The sequence below is a fragment of the Tachysurus fulvidraco genome, chromosome 21 (genome assembly GCF_022655615.1).
Source record: "Tachysurus fulvidraco isolate hzauxx_2018 chromosome 21, HZAU_PFXX_2.0, whole genome shotgun sequence".
Lineage (NCBI taxonomy): Eukaryota > Metazoa > Chordata > Actinopteri > Siluriformes > Bagridae > Tachysurus > Tachysurus fulvidraco.
In genome coordinates, this window is record NC_062538.1 from 12,156,814 (window position 1) to 12,176,776 (window position 19,963).

A 19,963-nucleotide genomic window follows, 5' to 3' on the forward strand; every position below is an offset into this window, starting at 1 on the left:
AGAAAGGTAAAAAAGGTTAAAAAGTGTTTTTAGTTAATTTTCAAACCCAGCAAAGAAGAGAAGACTAGTCTATGCTCTATTTACAACTCAGATATGTATTTTAATTATTTACAAAATAGAAAAAATAGCTGACATAAAAAAATAATAATAATAAAATAATAAAAACAAACAATGTATATTCCAAAAAATTTACATAGCAAACAGCAAAATATCCCAATGAGATCAAACTTCTTGGTGTTGAGGCATCATCGTGAAGAGTGATGTAATTAAACAGCAATTTAAAAAAATGAGAATAATACACTTTGAGAATAAGTATAATGGCATAATATTTCATATTAGTGAACTGAGTTTTATTAAATGAATGTTTACTCGATGTTTATCTTATGATAACCATAAAAACCATTAAAATATTACATATTACATATAAATCCAAATATATACAGTTCTGCAATGACATAAAGTACAAAGTGTTTGTACCTGTTCAAGGCTCCAAATCCAAGAAAGACCTTATGGCAAGTTACTGAAGTGTCACTATGCCACTAAATTATATAACAAGAAAGAAATAACAATATGTCCACTGTGAGAGTCCAGTGTTAGAAGATATTTCCAGGACCAGCAAATTAAACTTGAAAGTGTATTGCCTGCGCATTATTCAATGATGTGTGCAGTATTTAAATTTAATCTAGCTGATGCTGTGCTTCTATATATATCTACATTTAAAGTTCTTGAGTAAATGGTTGACAGATTGAGGTCATGGTCTGATACCATATGATTATATGGAACCAGGAAAACATTATGTATTATAGAAACAGAAGGAACAGACGCTGCAGTGCACCAAACTTGTTTGTTATTCCTGATGTTGTCTGTCCTGTGTGGATTTACATTTCCAACACAACCTTGAAACCCATGGTTATACAGTACCACAAGACTGCTTTCAGGTGGAGTAGACATTGTGGCATTGTGAATCACTAGCATCAGACGTAATGCTCTCTGTGGTTGATGTAAACACGGTCGGCCCCGTTCTGATGGCACATCCACTCCTGATAGGACAGCGGGTGGTGGGTGGGGTTCTGGGGTTCACAGTGTCTCATCCTGCCTGGCATTCTGTCCACCTGCCTCCTGTCCATAATGTGAGGCTGAAGCAGAACATCACCATATTAGCATGATACAATATGATGCTACAATTTGGCTCTCATGTTAAGTAACCTTCTTAGTGACTTTGCTTTGTGGAAAACCTTTCATGTTGATAGTGTACAGTAGGGATTTGAGAATTTGACACTATTGGTTCTATCAAGTAAGACTGAAACCAGAAACTAGAACTAAACTTGTCTAAAATGAAATTGTCTAAAATAAACTTGTCTATAATGTCAGTTCATTCAAATATCATAGGCTACAGCAAGCAGAAGGTAATGGACTAGTGTTGCTGGTGTTTCTGTAATAGTGCATGATGCAGAAAAATATTCTAGCACAATTTTAGTTTTTTCTGATACATAAAACAATGTCATTCTGAGACACTGGGTTTCACAAGCACACAAGAATTTAGTAGGCAATGCAAATATCAAAAGTAATTGGTACCAGAAGCAAACGCTGGTCTTTTACATCTTGTGGCACATTTCCTTCAGTGAATAATCCACTAAGTGAACTGCTCTGAACACTACCCAAAAAAGCAGATTCTTACACTACAAAACAATCATGAAGATAAAAGACATACAAATGTATAAGTAACATCATCTGTCAGAAACAGCCATAGCTGACAATAAATCGCTTTTATTCAAAATCATCTCCCACAGCTATGGAATATTCCACAAATGTGTGTGCTGAAATGTGCTGTCTAATATAACTGCAAGACCAGAGATAATGCATGTGCCAGAGGAGGGAAAGAATGAGACAGATAAGAGAAAATGGAGTCCATAAAGGACAGTAATTGAGGGAGGAAGACAGCTAAAGTGGACTGAGAATAGATAATCATTAGTCGCAAAAACGAATCACATTTGTCACAGTCATTTCGCTGTTTAAGGAAACACCACTAAACAGTCAAAGACAAGCACTCACCTGGGAGAAAGAGACAACGGTGTGAGGGTCCTGGGCGACAGCAAGGGGTCTATTGCTGTACGGAGGAGGTGGTCTGTGTGTCGAAGGTAGATCAATGCTGTAGCAGGGAATAAACAATATTATGTGACCTTGTCAAAATAAACAAGACGACATGATATAGAGGTAAAGGAAATTCCTTATGTAGAGATTAGGGTCAGGTGAGCTTGCAAAATTCTTCTGCTATTATCACTAAGCAATGCAAATATTTTCCTAAACATGTGTGTTATGTTAGGTGATTAACCGGGGGTAAAAGAAAGCACACATCCTGTTTTAGTTCCCAGTGTAAAAGTGAACAATTTTCACTTCCCTATCAGCACTGGCCATCAGTCCATTTGAATTTACATTTTAAGGTTGAACCTTCCTGTGAGAAAAACAAAGTCGCCTCTGCAGAGATTTCACACACTGGTGCTGGGGCATTAACTCTTAATCCATGTCTCAGTCTCACCCCAACAGGGTGACAGACACATGCTCACTGCCTGCGTTTACGCTTACACAAGACTACTCAGACTTGGTGACAGATTTTGCAAAAAAGCCTGCAGGTCTGTGTGTTAAATCCCACACAGTCACTATAAGACATTTTGTCATGCTTTCTGAGCTACTACGCTAAACAACAGGAACTACTAAACAACATTTGTTAAACAACATTTATTTCACTGAGGAAACAGGAAAGAGAGAGAAAGTAAAAGAGAAAGACACCCATTCTTTTTGTGACCTGATCGTTTCTAGCTGCTTTAAACAATCTCGCTGTGGTTCAGCATTTGTTTGTTAGATCAGTAATTACACTCTGTTAAAAATGAATAATTTCCACTCAGCAAATCCCAAATGTCAGGGCTTTAAAATGCATCAATATTTACAAAATCAAATCCTGTAATCATGATTCTTGTAGTCAATCATGTAATTTGTAAAATATTCTCAATACTTGAATACTTTAAATGACATTTCCCATCTGTCCAGACACCTGGTGTTTACTGTAGCTGTGTGAAGCAGGAGTTTGATATTAGATTAAGTGTCACTGTCAGTTCTTGTAAAAGCAGAAGCTCTTTTTCTGTGTCATGGTGAAAATCCAAGCAGAAATAACATGATAAAAAAAATCTTTTTATTCTTACTAAGCAGAGAAACGTTGTATAATTGTTAGGTTTAAGTATTCCAGATATACATGACTAATATATGAACAAGACTGAAATACATTGTCTGTGGGAACTAAGTCTATAGACTTTTACAGTATAGCTTAGAGCTACAATAAGGAATAAAGCACGATAGGATGTTGTAATAGTATAATAATCACTGTTTATCTGTGACTGTTTTACTCCTCATATGCAGAACAATTTACCCATGATCATCAGTTTATTACAGAAGGACATATGAACCACTTTATTATTATTTTTATAATTTAAAAAAATAAAATTGTCATATTACTGAGAAACCAAAAAGCCCCCCGGCCCCTGTTCTCTGTCTGAAAACCTAGAGGTTTTCAAATATACATCTCCTTACAGGAACTGTTTAACATATTGTCACTTACAAGGTTTTTTAAATCCACCATACACCATAAGCCCCTGTGAATTAATGCAGGTGGTCATTCTGTCACATTATAGAAGAGTAGGAAGTCCAGTGCTAGACCTCAGAGACACCCAATTTGAATAAAGTACACAGTACACATGATGGTCCGATTAACAAAATGTTTTTTTTGTGTGTGTGACCTCTTCACAACACTGATCTACAAACCCACCCCAACCCAATGACCTTGCCCATTTCCATCTTATAAAACTGCATAAAGACCTGAGCAAAATAGAATATTGAAAACATTTTTTAAGATGCGTAATACACAGTTAAAGTTGACAGGGTGGTCTTTAAATTATCATCCTCAGTTATTCTCAGTTTTCAACCCCACCTAGTTTCCAACCACACCATGAGTGTACTACTAGCTTAAAGAATAATTAATAACTGACATGATTATGACCATGTTAAACACCTCTCATCCTAATACTCTAAAGTTCTACATATTCACATTTACTTCCCTTCATCAAGCATATCTCAATTAACCTTGGTTACATGATACACCATTTCCATTTACACCGAGAAACACCAAATAATATAATAAACATATTGTAAAAAATACCAATACTAAACATTATAAACCATTCAGTAACAGTAAACCTTTAATTAACATATAAACATATACAAACACATTAATCTGGGACTATGCTCTTTTATTTTCTATATTTGTGTCATTGAAGAACAGTTATTTGTTGCCTATTTGTGCTAAAATACTGTATATACCGTAGCTGCATACATCATGCTAGTCATTGCACTTGCTCGTTGCATATCAATATACTGTATTTGTTCAAGTAATTTTTAACATGTTCAGAATTGTATTTTGTTGGCATGTTATAATGTTCCCTTTTTTAATGTTTAATAAACTTCATGCTGGTTTGTTGTGCTGCTGCTGCTAATATTTGGCTATTCTGCTAATTCTGTTTTAGGAACAGCAGTGCAAAGAAATATAATGATTAAAACAATCTTGACTTTTGGCTGGAATGTGGAGTTGTTACTAGCATTTTCTCAGCAATAAAACAACATATCATCATAATAATGCTGCTATTGTTTTAACCATCGGCACCAATAATGCAAAGCATATCTCACATTTTACACAAGCATTTCCTGTAGCTGTAGTCGTTTAATTCATTTCTGGCCTGATTTCGTGGAAAGACTTTGACAGTGGAGCATTTGTAGTTATTTTTTGGCCAACTTGATCTGTCCAATAATAATATGCCATTGTTTGGTCCATATTAAAGTAGATGCATTCACTTTTTCTAAATCTCAAGCGACGTATTAAAACCTTTGGTTTTTAACTTTTGGATGAATCTAGATGTGATTTGAATTTATATATCTTTAAACATGTTCCAACACACACATACAAATGCATACTGTCTTCCAAATACAATACACTCAGTTCTCTGTCACCAGTATTGAAAGATCATTTCAATATTTCTTGGTTCGGATTTCTTCATTTGCATCCGTCAAGACTCCTTTGCATTGGTTTGGATGTACACTACAATTCAGGCAGTTTATTGTCCCCTTTGTCAGCACATGTGTACAACCTGCCATCATAAAATGCTTTTAAACTAATTAAGACATCTTTAGCTTGATGTTAAAGCTTTTCTCTTTCATTCTGACATAAAAATGTTAATCTCATGTCTCCTAATTGCTGCTCTCTGCATCTTTGCTTCCTTTTTGCTCTGACTTTAAGCACCATGAATGGAATCGAGCCCTTAAATATTTAAGAGATGTGGTTTAAGATTATACAATGGTGTGGATTGGTAAGTTATACACTAGCTTTCTGTTTAACATATAATTTTTTACACAATTCTAAAGGGTCACCATTGTCTTGACCTTGAATTCCTAGGATACCTAACAGACCCAGAGATTACTCTGTTTGCCCTTTTAATTCCTTATTGCTGTAAGGAGTCACTCACTGTGTGACATGGAGATAAGAACAAGGTGCTGCTGGAAAAAAAAAAGAGACAAGAAATGGACCATGGTCCCCTTTGACCTGTGAGCTCTGGGTTCTTGATTATGTAAACTGGTCATTCCAATAGAACCGACCTCTTTATTCTTGTTTGAAATTCAATAGACATTATATCTCAAGCCATTGCAACCAAGTATAATTAATTTGTAATGGACTGTTAGCTCTGTGTAATGTGTGCTATGTCCTTTCAGCATGCAAAAATCTAAATACAGCTTTATAAATTAAAAAGCTTTTTGTGAATCATTACGTGTATGAATTCACATTAGAATTCCCCATGAAAGTTTAAGGGAGAGATAAAGCAATTCAGGCCTTAAGGCAGTGGATATGATCCATTGTGCACAGATGGGAGATGTTGGGGTGTTTATGGTCTGAGCAGGAAGAAGAGCAGACAGGCCTGAGTTCTCTCAGCAGATATTCCTGGATGTCCACCAAGACAGGGCAAGGACCACAATTTTGGGTTTAACATCAAAGTGGGAGAGGAAGCACCTTCTATTCATCTCTCCCTCCTTTTCTGTACACATGCCTATGCACACAGTTGAAGGTCAGTTTTCAGAAATTTCCTGGACCAGACTGAAATCTTGCTGTTTTCCAAATTTCTTTTCAAGCCATATCAGTCAGATTTGAAGAAGCGGGCTTTCCTAGAGTGCAACATCATTGTTCACTAGTTCCTGAAATAAAATCTAAAATCACAACCTGAATATCGTTTGATTCCTCTGGACTCCAGTATTTCATGTGCAAAACAAATTCAGCTTGTTACAGTGGTATGCCAGAAGTATGATTGATGAACCGAAAATACCACCAGTTCGGAAAATTTATAATTCTCAAGGGTTCTTTAGATAGCCAAAAGTGTGTGGATACCTGACCACCAAACCCATATGTGCTTGTAGAACATCCCATTCCAGATATAGCACTTCAGTGCTATTATTATAATCTTGCACCCTCCTTGAAGATTTTCCACTAGCTTTGGAAGTGTGATAGAGGTTCCCTTCCAGTCACCAGAGCATGAGTCAGGTCAGGTACTGATGTTAAATGAGAAGGCCTGGTGTGCAGTTAGTGTTCCATTTCATCCCAGTGGGGTTCAATGTGATTGAGGTCAAGGATCTATAGAGGCCATTCGATTTATTCCGCATCCACCTTGGAAACCTTGTCTTCATAGGACTGGCTTTGTGCACAGGGAAATTGTCATGCTAGAACAGATTCAGGTCTTTAATGTTCACCATTTTCTGCCCATTGTGTAAAATTTTTAAATTTGGACAGGGTTTTACTTAAAAAAAATAATTTCTTTCCACCAAATCATGTGACTATTAACAAACAAGTTATCACATGATCTGTCACACACACTTACCTAATAATGCCATTTACTGTTTTGCTACAAATCAAAAGCACAAGCCTCAAAATCATTGCAAAGTATTACTCCTAGGTTTTATTACTCCTACTCTTTAAATGTGATCAGTTTTGCCTTGTTTACTCTCAACCCATTTGTTGATCACCTGAATGAAAGCCTGTTTATGACTTCATTTCTGACTTTTATCTGCTGTGTATTTGAATAAAATTTTCATTTCAATTTAATTTATTTGTATAGGGCTTTTAACAATTCACATTGTCTTAAAACGGCTTTACATAAGTATAGAAACAGAGTAAAAATTGTAAAAGTTTAAAGTTTAAAATGATGTTACTATACTGTATATCTCTAACAATTTACCATAATGAGCAAGCCGGAGGCAACGGTCGTAATAATGTCCTTTATACATCAGTTTGTAGTTAAGTGGAATTAAGTAACCAAGAGCTTCTGAGGAACTAATGGGTCAGTGCAATTTCTCAGTTCATCACAGACCCAACACTAATTCCTTCCTGCCGAAGTCTTAAAATGTTCACCCCTGTAGGACTTTGAATGTACATATAGTTTTAGAGTTTAAAATCTCAGTGCTACTCATAAAAATAATTTAAAATCAACTGTGCCCCTGTGTCCATGACCTTATGGAAATTCCAGTCATCAGAGAACTGTAAAAATCATTTACATTTACATTTACAGCATTTAGCAGACGCCCTTATCCAGAGTGACGTACATAAGAGCTTAAATCTCTAACATTGAATACATTAATCGCACAGGCTAATGGCTGATTTTCACTGTTAAATAAGACTAGTTAATACATAATTCCCTACAATGATAACAATCATTCCTAACCATCACCACCATTTTTATTCCTCTGTCTCGACTCTCATGACTATTGCAGCAGATGGGTTTATATTTAGTTTCCATTTTAATGTGACTTGCTAGTTTGTTGATCTACTGTATGTTCTAAAGCTCTGCTTCCAGTGCAATTTCTATGTAGTGATTTGCTGTACATAAAATAAAAAGGAAAACTAATAGTTAAAGTAACACTTTGCTTGTAGTTAGTAAAGAATTTTTGCTTTCATGCTGCTTGAAGTCATTTTCTAAAATGAAAAATGTGGCTGACTCCAGTTGTTGTATGTCAACCAAAGTGCACTCTGTCCAGCTTTTAAAGGAGACAACCACCATGAACATATTAAATATGTTTATACTATAACATTTGTTTCTATTAATCTGGTAAATTGGTATTGCATGTGCAGTTACAATAGTATTAATAGGAGATATATATTTAAATCAAGCTAATCTTTTAGTAAGAATTTCTTTTCACGCTCACCATTTTCCAACACAAGGTCATGTTAATAAAGTATTAATTAAGATTATATTCATTTTAATTAAGAAATCTAGCATAGAATAGTATTGAGACAGCAAATAATGGACTCTAAATCCAGAATGCAGCGCAGCTAAATGATGCAATGGCACTAAGTTACTAGAGAGACTCGACTTGGCTAATTATTGTTCCAATGAACATGACAGTGTTCATGACAATATCAGAATAAAAGCTGAGATAGATTGAGATGAGATAGTTACTGTATAGACAGAGCTGGACAGAAGTGCTGGAATAGAATTGTAGGTTAGACTGTTAAAAAAAAAAAACAAAGAGCAGCATTTCAGGGTAAGAAATTTAAACTGACATTTTTGTTATATGCAGGTGAAAATCAACAAATTGTGTAACTACAGTAGCTTGTTTAATGTAAATTAAGTTTTATACACTATAATCTTGCATAATCTTCCTAAACCCCAAAATTACAACCATGCCAATTTTAAATTTCCAAAAATACAGAGCTGATAACATAATAAAAGCTGATAAAGCTTTTAATTCTATTTTCGTGAGTCATGGAGATTCCTGTGGCTTTATCTATACATATTTAGACCAATGATGATTGAGTTTGTCATGGTTCTATGCTTTTATTAGTATGTTGAGATGCACAGCATTAGTCTTGTCTCTGGAAAGCTGTGTGGACCTTTTCCTTTCTGCCCAGGTGTGTTAGAGGCCTGCTGTTGCTTATCTCCCTGCTGTCTGTAGCACAGTGGCAGTAGCATCTATCAAGCTGGCGCCAACTGTCCCAACACACTGATCTGCATGCAGCTTACAGCCACAGACAACCTAAGCTCAGACAGGCAGAGACTGAACAAGGATCAGTAGCAAGACAGAAGTGATAAGGCAGTCTCAGGCTGTCCAACACAGATAGAACTATGAAGATGTTATATAAAAAGATGCTCTTTGAAAACTGAAATGTAAGGGAAGTTATTTCACTTTTTTTTTCAACTGGGCAAGCTGCTTTTTAAAGATACAAATCTGAAGCCCTATAAATTTCAGCTCAAAATATTCATATGGTGTTTTTTTTTCAGAAATGAAGAAAATAGTGCTGTTGTATTTAACATCACACACGTGCTCAGAACCGAAAGTACATTTCTGTGCTCCCCTGATCAGAATAAAGCAGCTAAGCAGCAAAGTACCATGCCAAACTACTCTGGGACCTCACTCTCATGACAACAGCATCAATCGTCATCATGCTGAGGAATTTTACAAATGTTTACTTTTAACTATTTATAATCATTTATTTGCATTGGAGTGCTAACATATTTTGCACAGGGCATTTTCAGTGTTCCTGCTGGTCTGCAAAGAATTTAATCCAGTATGTCTAATGTAGGGGAAGTTACATGTCCTTTAATATGACCATAGAATAACCATTCTCATGGTTATTGAACACTCCACAGATCAGCCTTTTTAGGGTTTTAAGCCCATAAGCTTGGTGTGTGACTTTGTCCATGAATGGAATTAATAAAAGCAATGTCATAAATAACTCCCCTGTTCCCTACATATGGCATAGTGTGAGAGGGTTTTTTAGGGTACATTATTTGAACCCTAACTTACTATGGCTAACTTTCTTAGCCAGCTTGCTAATTTTTGAGAAGATAAATATAATGTTCACATTCATCATTGTAACACTAACTACCAAACAAACAAATGATACCTTTTTATATTATACATACTATTTTTGCTTTATTATACTTCTGTAAAGCTTCTTTGACACAATGTGAATTGTTAAAGGTGCTAGGCAAATAAATTGAATTGAATTGAATTGAATTGAATTGAACAACAACATACCATATTAATAAATTATACTAATATATTTTAGTCTTTTTTGCTTAAAATGTTGACTGATAGCCATCATGCTAACATAAGCTAAATCGAGTTAACTGTATAAGTTATGCAGAATTTTAAAAAACTCTCATACTTAGAGATTTTTAGGATTTTGACTCTACATATGAGTAGTTATATAGTATTATATACTACATAAGTACATGTTTAGAATCTTTACTGCTAATGCAAAACAAAGGTCTAGTGGCTTTACAAAGTCATATTTATAAACACTGATAGTCTTTACTGCTAGCTCTTACCTAAATAGGATTAATTAAATACTGTCATATGTGAGCTGTAATGTTTATAATGTTTCAAACTATCTGGCATTTTTTCATTTGATTTTTAAGTCATACAGAGAAGAATTCCTCATCAGATCTGACAGACATATTGTTCTGTCGGCAGTGTGGGAACCGACAGACCACCAGGCTGAGAAAAAAAGACATCTGTGGACTGAAGTTTGGATACTCTCTCACATTGACAGGACAGAGACTAGCACTGCATGTCAGAGCCAAAGAAAACTGCCAGACCCCCTTTAAAAATCTTAATATAGTACAAATTTTCCTGACCTTAAAAAAATATCATAATAGCAGAAGTCATCTTTTGTATTTAAAGTGAAAGTGGATTCAGATGACAATTAATTTTTTAGGTTTTCTCCAGGTCATGTATAGCTTTCCTTCCACTTTTTGTGTTGTAATAGAACAATAGTCAGTTGAACCCTTACAGTACAAGCTTGACTGGGTTTCTGGCCTTTAGAGGTTATTGACCAAATGAAAGCGATTACAGTGTGTGTAGCTAAGCGAGGATAAGGCCACAGAGAGCCACTGTAGCATGAAGGCCCACATTTTGACAGGGTAACAGGTGAAGCGTAATGTATTTAATGATATCCCCACATTCACCTGAGAAACTGTCCTGAATTCTGTGTTCTGTCCTGAATAATTAATCAGAACTTAGTGGACCTTGGCCTGCAAGGAATGATCACATTTTTTTCTTGGTTAAATAACTACTGCAACTTTTTCCAGTTGTATATTTACCATAAAAACATTTTTAACTTTGTTGTTTTTCCAACAAAACAGGTTTTCTGAGAGGATTATTGCTTCATGTTCATAAAATGTATAATAGGTTAAAACAGTAGTAGGTTTTAGCCCCCATGTTTCTTTTGTAAACTTACTGTATGAACAATTGATATGGAGTAAAAGTAACTTCTTATGTAAACCTTTTCAGTGTCTCCACTTTATCTGAAGAGAAAGTGTCTGTACCTCTAGCAGTAATAGTGAACTGTAATCTGTCAGTTTGGGTTCAAAGGACAGTCAGTAAATGGCTGAGAAAGCAAAGCCTTTTCAATAATTCAGCAGGTAAGTGCCCATACAGCGCCACCTGCCCCATAATTGCACATCTGAGTGCAGAAAATATGCTGACTCATGGTAACAGCCTTACACACACACACATGCACACGCACACACGCGCGCACACACGCACGCACACACACACACACACACACACACACACACACACACACACACACACACACACACACACACACACACACACACACACACACACACACACATTGTTTTGTTCTAGTAATGCTAAAGTATTAACCAGACACATCATTAAGGCAGGAGTTGGTCTTCAGTTAGAGAAGCTGACATTGTTGAGGTTTTGTGATAATGATTTGTGTTTTATATATGATGGTATGAAAAGATAACTTACACTTTGTCAGTATGTGTGTGTAGAGGAACCTTGCGGGCAGTGATGAGGACAATGGTGAAGATGAAAATGAGGAAGAGTGCCAGCACGGCTCCCATAACAGCTCCTGCCACAGCCATGGAAGAGGTCATCTGCTTCTGAGACATTTCTATAAGGCAGTGAGACACAGTCACTCCACAGCAGATATACAGCAAACTATCAGCAGTGTAATCGTGTGATAGTGAAAAGCTTTAAAACACTACATGGGGCTTCAATTTCTCACTGAAAACATCAGTACCAAATATGCATTTTATTTTGGCTTGTTGAGGACACAAACAACTCAGCAACTTCTTTATCTTGGTCAAGATCCTGGAGGTTTAAATTTCTTAATATTTTGAAAGAATATTAAAAGTAAATCTGTGTGAAGGTGAAAATAAAGTTATTAGACAGAAACTATAATAAATTCAGGAATGGGCAGGAAGTCGTCCAAATCAGACTGGTGGTCAGATTAGTCTTATCATTGTTGTAAATGAGGCGCACTACAGTTTGATCTGGAAATGTCATGATTTTGATGGAGCTCTGTTTTGTGGTGCAGTCATTAATATAAAGGGAGTTCATGCTGATACAAGAACAGAGCTCTGTGGTACTCCTGTGCTGATTGCCATGGATGCTGAGAGGTAGAGGCCCATTTTCAAATACTGCTTCCTTCCTGTCAGAGACTTATGTGATCTACTGACAGGTGTTTGAGGGTATGTCAAACTCTCCTTTGTGCAGAAGCAGATGAGAGCACAAATACAAAACACACAGCTCCAGATTAAGCAAAGCAATGAATGACAAATATACAACTGGATGACAGATTCAAAAACAAAAAAAAAACACATTTTTTCATAATTTGTCACACATCAGGTGTTGTTCCATTATTGTTAAAACCGTTCTTGTAAATGTAAATCATATCAGATTAGAACACATTAGCAAACTATTAATCACCATTGCAATTAGCTTCCTAGGACAATGTTGCATTATCTTAAGTTTAGCTCATGTTAAATATCCACATTTTACTTATACAACAGTAGAGTACTATCTCTGCAAGATGAAGATAACGGAAATATGTCAATCATAGGGAGTGCCATTCAATGAGCTACTGAAGTGTGTGATTGTGTTAAAGTAGTTTGTCTGACAGAAGAGTGTATTATGGTGTGGTTTGGCTGGGGAGAGCTGTACTCTAATGAGTGCCCCATGCTTCCTCCCTTTAAAGCTTGCTGTTCCATCCCGTCTTTGCTTTGTTTTATTCCCACTCTTTCTTTGGCTATTTTACGCTCTTTTGCAACGTGATAGAGTAGGTTAGCCAAGAACCATGGGGTTTGTTAGATCACAAGCTCGTTATCCCCACAACAGGGGCTGCCTTGGATGAGATTAACATCTATTAATTAGGATGAATTAAACTCAAAAAGTCATTTGGCAGATCAACAGGTGGTCAGTTACAAAGCCTTAGCCAACATTAAGCAGCACAAACACACTGCATGTGAGTGAGTGAGACTGTGGTGGTAGTAAGCATGAATAAAGGGAGGCACAGAGACCTGACTGAGGCAGTATTATACAGATAAAGTGTTACCGCAATATTTAGCTTCTTAAACAAATCAATGTAATTCAGTTATAATCCAGATGTAGGCTTGATGCATAAATATCAATTACTATACTGATTACAATTTAATACCTATTTAATTCAACAAATTAACTAATGAGTAAACAAATGAAATTAACCACAAAATAAAAGCATAATCATTCAGACATAGACATAAAAACAAGTAAATCACTTAATTCTTTTATGCTGTATGTAAAAGGAAAAAAAGGTAAAAATGTATATTTTATTTCAAGCTTTTTGTTTTATTAGATTTGCTTACTTAAAGCCACAATTTCTAAATAGAAAAGTTCAGTTGCTTTTTTTTTTTTTTTTTTTTTTTACATAAAAATCTGAGAACTTGAAGCTGGAGCCAATTAGGATACAATTTGAGCTAGGGTTGCTTCTTTCTAAAAATAATGAAATAAAATGTGGCAGAAGTGCCATTTACAACTGTTACTTTACTGAACAGTACACTGAATAATTTATTTTCTGTTGGCCAGTTTACCAGGAAACAGGGTGCAAGTATTAGAATGTTTGCAGTTTGTAGCTTAGTGATTTTGGACTTGATTTGGATGTGATGATTTACACATGAATGGACTGGACTGGATGTGATGATTTACACATGAATGGACTGGACTGGATGTGATGATTTACACATGAATGGACTGGACTGGATGTGATGATTTACACATGAATGGACTGGACTGGATGTGATGATTTACACCTGACCGGATTGGGCTGGATGTGATGATTTACACCTGACCGGATTGGGCTGGATGTGATGATTTACACCTGACCGGATTGGGCTGGATGTGATGATTTACACCTGACCGGATTGGGCTGGATGTGATGATTTGCACCTGACTGGACAGTGGTTGTAGTACTTGCATCATAAGTATTCATTAACATGGTAAAACACTGGACTCACAGGAATCTATGCAGGAACTAAGAAGGAACAAATGATTAGATCTTTAATAAAAAATATTCTTACATATTTAAACTACCAAAAAGTATTAAAAGACTCCTGATTACCAAATACAGTAACTGAACTGTGAATAACTGTGTCTTATATTTTCCCTTGTAGAATTACTAGCTAAATCTGACTATCTATGATAATTTACTCCTGACTACTGATTATTTACTGGTCATGATGACGTTAATTTTCAATATCTATCTTATCTTCCTACCTAAGATCTACTACATAATAGACCCTAAACTATTTTAGTAAGTCAGTCTAAAATGGAAACGTCTGTATGAGTTATTATAGGTTTCCTCAGAGGAACACAGGTGTTGGTGTGTTGTTTATATTTAGCCAGTCAAGGTCTAAAAATAGAAATGAACAATAACCTACAAAAGTACAAGGCTGGAATGTAGCAATAAGCAAATAATATTCCCTATTAATATACTTTTAGAAATTTTGTTTGTTGTAAATAATAACATATAAGTAACAAAAGACAATTTAAGTGATAAGTAATGAATTCCCTTACAGTATGTAGCACAGTACTGTCTAACACCAGTTATTAGTAATGAATTTCAAGTTGTTTATTCTCATATCTATATAGATAAAATACATCAAAGCCAAAAATATCATTAGACAATGTTATAAGTTTAGCATTCATTGTTTGTTTTTTATATTAATTTCCATAAGAAAGTACAGTACAGAAAGTACTATTCCATAAGAAAGTACTTTCCATACTTATGGAAAGAAGAAAGTACCTTCCATAAGAAAGTACAGTTTTACTGTACTCCCAGTCCTCATTATTTGTTTCTCATTCATTACTAATTACTGAAATGTTAGTGTTTTATTCACAAGTCAATTATTTACAACACTTTTGAGAGTACTTTAATGGAGAATATTTTTTGCTCATTGCTATTTTACAGTCTTGTATTTTTGTAGGTTATTGTGTGTTTCTATCTTTAGACCGTGACTGTGTAAATAACACATGCACACACACACACACACACACACACACACACACACACACACACACACACACACACACACACACACACACACACACACACACACACACACACACACACACACACACACACACACAAACACCAGTTCTGTGCTCCTCTAAGGAGACCTATTATAACTCATTTACAGCATTTGGCACAGACTCATGTAAACATTTCCATTTTAGAGACTAGAGTACTGGAATAAGATGCAAGGTAAATTAGGTGTCAGATACCTAAAAGAAGATTTGCTATTGGGAATTAATTTAAATAAAATGTGTATTTAATCCATAGTTTTACAAAAGAACCATAATTAACTCATTATTTCTGTAGGAGAAATGTAAGTTATACACTGAGTTATTGTTAATATTTGTTAATAGTGAAATTCTATTTATTGATTAAACAGTTTATAGATTTTTATTTAATTTTAATGAAATTAAATTGAATTTCACTCCTCTGAATAATACATAGCGAAATCATTTTAAAAATGCGACCAAAAGCATTTCTCAACAAAGAAATGTTGGTGTTCAAGTACACATTGATTACTAAATGTCTGTTAGCATTCTGTCAAGTCTGGCCTTGGTAGTGAACAGAGCAGTATCCTTCAATAATGACCAATAAAAACCTATGGTAAGGGTGTAAAAATAGAAAAGTGGCAGCTAGGTGGGAAGGTGACTGTTACCGAGCAACAGGAATTACAGCACAGGGCACTAACTGGAAGACACAATAAGGTTGACTAATAAGGCTAACCGGTTTGATATAAGGAGTTAATTATTCAGCACACTTTATGTTCAGCTTGCTTCCACAAATAATCTGGTGTAATTACGGACCAAATGGACGATATGTGGAGGCATCACTCGCAATGTCACATACTGGGCAAATATGTGCTATGTGACCAAGCATGTGATTGGAGCATTCATACGTGACGGCCATTAGGAAACCACAGACTGTGTAGGCTTGGAAGCTAAAGAAGGTGGGTTCATTTTCATGCAACCCTCACAGATGTCAGCTCCATATTATGAATGCTGTGTTCTTTATTAAGAGGAAATCATAGTGATTGCACTGAATTATAGTCTTATGCATGTGTAAATGATCAAACTCTTACATCAAAAGACATTTGTCTCAGTACCACCTTTAGAATATAAACTGTTCCATGAAACATACAAAAATGGTAAAGTACTGTACAAATCAAATGTGAACAATATCATCATCTGCATTACCTGACTGCATTCCACTTGACTATGTAGAGTTGAATTTATTATTTGAGGATTAAAGTCAAGATGAGGATGAGGTTCCCTTTTGTGTCTGGTTCCTCCCACGATTGCTACTTCATTTCATCTCAGTGAGTTTTTCCTTGAGACTGTTGCCCCAGGATTACTCATTAGATATAATTATACTGTATATTATAAATAAATGTTAATGTTAAAATTTCTCATATATAGATTATTCAGAATTTTTTCTATATAGTTGCCCAGAGACAATGTCCTCTGTTAAAAGTTTTCACCTAATTGATGATTACGTTTGCTTCAGAATGAAGGCATAATAGGGCAGTAAGATTTCAGGGCATGGAGCGGACAGGGGTACAGCTTTCTACCACAGATGGGCCTCCCACAGAGAGTCACAAGACTGCTTTACAGTTCACTTCATATTGAAATGTTCCAGCTTCTCACACACCAGATATCACACAGCGCATGAGAAACAGCATGTTGTGTGTACCAAGATTAGGATCATTTATTTCTAAATATTTTAAATATCAATATTTGAACACAACTAGCTTTTCCTGTCATGACAGTGTGTATAATAACTATAATGTAGATAGTAGGCATTATGTGTTGCTTCAGGAGAAAAAAATTGTGTGCTATAAAGTGCTATACTAATATTACAAGAAAAATCACAGAAGAAAAATGAGCCTGTATTGATTTCAAATCACACATGTTCTTTTGCAAAAGAACCATGTAATGTGGAAGAACATTAGCTAAAGCTAATGGCCAACAGCTTAACTGCTGAAATGTTAGCCAACATGGTAAAAACCGAAAAAACAAACTAGCAGAATGCTAATTGTTTGCTGCCATAATACAGAGTGCTTTAAAAAATGCAAATAATATTTAGCAGCAAATGGATTACAGTGATGCGTCTCAGGCCCACGTTTGGGAATCTTTTGGCAAAACCCATATGGACATGGGACAAGACGCACAGAAACTCCGCACTGACAGTGACCCAAGCTCAGGATTGAGCCATAAGTTGAACTGTAAACTACTCGGCTCTATAAATGAGATCAGTATAAGTCACTGTGGATAAGGGTGTCTGCATAATGTTGTAAATGAAATGATTTTTATGAGACACAGATTTTAAGATCTTCCCTGACACCTCGCAGAATTATAATGCAATTGAAGAAAATTTGGCCCTTTTTCTGCTTATTATAATTCATACTTTTAAACTTTTGTCTGTTAGGTCCATATGCAGTTTGTGAGTCTTAACTCAATGTCTGGTTATTGCTTATCAATAAATTATAATTGAATTTATACACACAAGTTTCAGGGACTGTATTTTGCTCTGAAATGTTTTAAAGGCAAAACATTTTTGCACCCTCAATAAAATAGTGCTTTATTTATCTGCTTAACCCCTTAGGAAATGTGTTAATTCGATATGTCATGATAGATAACTTCCCATTCAGAAAAAAGAAGACAGTTTGAGAGAAATTCCATGCTCTTAAAGTAGTCTCTGCAGTTAGAGCAAGTATTACTGTCTTGATCTCAGAGGCCCTAGAGATTCTCACTGCTTTACAGTGGCAGGTCTTAAAGCCTGAGCTTTAACAGCTGAACCCAGCAGTGAACCATGTCCTTTGAAGAGACAGTGCTAGTACTGAAAGATGTTTACCCTTCAGATATAATGCCAGTACATAATGCTGACTTCGCGAACGTGGCTGAGTTTAGAGTGAAGGAGGATTAGATGAGCCACTCTCGGGTGGTGGCATAAGAACAGGCTTGAGATGTACAAGCTTTCTCAGGTGTGATTATATGGCTCAGTTATGTCACTGTTATTCTTGCACTTAAAAAGCATATAGTAAGCTCAGATTGTAAGAAATGTCAAAAGGTCAGACAGTCAGACCAGTGGATTGGCTGTCAGGATGAGAATATAAGGCCTGTTTTCACAGTAGAAAGCATATAAGTGATCCAAAATTGCTTCAGGCAGGAATTACCTGGCTGAGGTACCAACAATCTTAACATGAAATCCTACCAATATCGTTAGTGTATATGTATCTACACTATATACAGTATTTAGTACTGTATATATACACGCACGTCTGAAATTAGTAGAACAGCTAAATCAGCTCTTTTGTTTTTTTCATACACTAAGGAAAAGGTTCAAGATCAAATATGAGAAAACAGAGTGAATTTCAGCTTCCTAATATTCACATCTGGATTAAATCTAAACAACTTCGGTAACAGTCTATTCAATCTTTAAGTGAGCAAAGGTACAGGAAAATACTTATTAATACTTATTAATATCTGGTTGCATAAATTGTCTGCAATAACTCCATCAAGCTTCTCTTTGATCCTCTCTTCTTATTTGGGAGGTGACATGCTGCTTAAGGAACATTTTTTTGTGCTGGCAGTGTGTATTGGGTCAAGTCCAAGTCATGACACTAACTTTGTAGTGCTTGAGCAATGAGCTCATAGGTTTTGGATCATGAGCAGATCCTTTTTCCACCATCATTTTCGTCTTTCTGTCAATTTTTTAGAGGTTAATCATGCTGCCTGAATTTTTGCATCTCATCTCATGTTTTTTCCAATCTGTCTGATTAGAGGTTTGCATCTTGTGCAAGGTTTATATACTTCTGTTCTCGAAGTCTTCTTCAAGACTTTGTGACACCTTTATCTCTGCCCTGTGGAGGTTGCCCTGCATTTGGGGTTTTTCTCCCTTCACAGCTCTTACAGTGAATCTGTCATGAACTCCTGATGTTTTTTTGGCCACCATCTACTGTATTAGTCTGGTTGTTACACCCTTTTTTTCTCATTTTCAGGATATTATTGCTATGACAATTGTTACAATAAATTGTTTTTCTCCCATGGTTATCATAATTTTAAGTTTATAATTTTTTTTTTGCAGGTGAAAAATATATAAGAATATCTCCAAAGGTTAAAAGTTTAAATTTAAATTTAGAATTATTGATTGTTTAAACAATCAGCCTAAGAGGACACACAAGAAACAAAATCTTCGCTTAAAATGTACCATGTTCACCAAATCAAGATGGAAATATCAGAGAATAAAATATGAACATTTTAAATGTTTATATATATATATATATATATATATATATATATATATATATATATATATATATATATATATATATATACTGTATATAACAATGCACACTACATGCTATACAATTATATATTACACACCAAATGTAGTGACTTGGAAAGTAATTATTAAAATTACTTTTCTTGCTTTTAAAGTAGAAGGAAAACAAACTTTCCCCTGAGGGTTAATTCATTTTCAGTAAACACTTTCCTGGTCAGGGTTGTGGTGGATCCG

The 19,963-nt window shown here is 35.4% G+C and overlaps 1 protein-coding gene and 1 long non-coding RNA gene across 2 annotated transcripts in view; one reads left to right on the top strand and one right to left on the bottom strand.

Annotated features, from left to right (window-relative positions):
* Positions 1-377: 377 nt before the first annotated feature.
* Positions 378-19,963, bottom strand: part of nectin3b (nectin cell adhesion molecule 3b) — a 69,880-nt gene continuing 50,294 nt past the window's right edge. The window contains exons 6-8 of the mRNA XM_047805548.1: positions 11,866-12,010; positions 2,053-2,149; positions 378-1,136 (exon numbers count right to left, since the gene is read on the bottom strand). Of these exons, the coding sequence (XP_047661504.1) occupies positions 975-1,136; positions 2,053-2,149; positions 11,866-12,010 (404 nt within the window). The 3' untranslated portion in view covers positions 378-974. The remainder of the gene's footprint in view (positions 1,137-2,052; positions 2,150-11,865; positions 12,011-19,963) is intronic.
* LOC125139834 lies at positions 8,317-9,524 on the top strand. Its single transcript, XR_007138955.1, has 3 exons — positions 8,317-8,622; positions 8,990-9,245; positions 9,360-9,524. It is a non-coding gene; the product is annotated as an uncharacterized LOC125139834 (long non-coding RNA).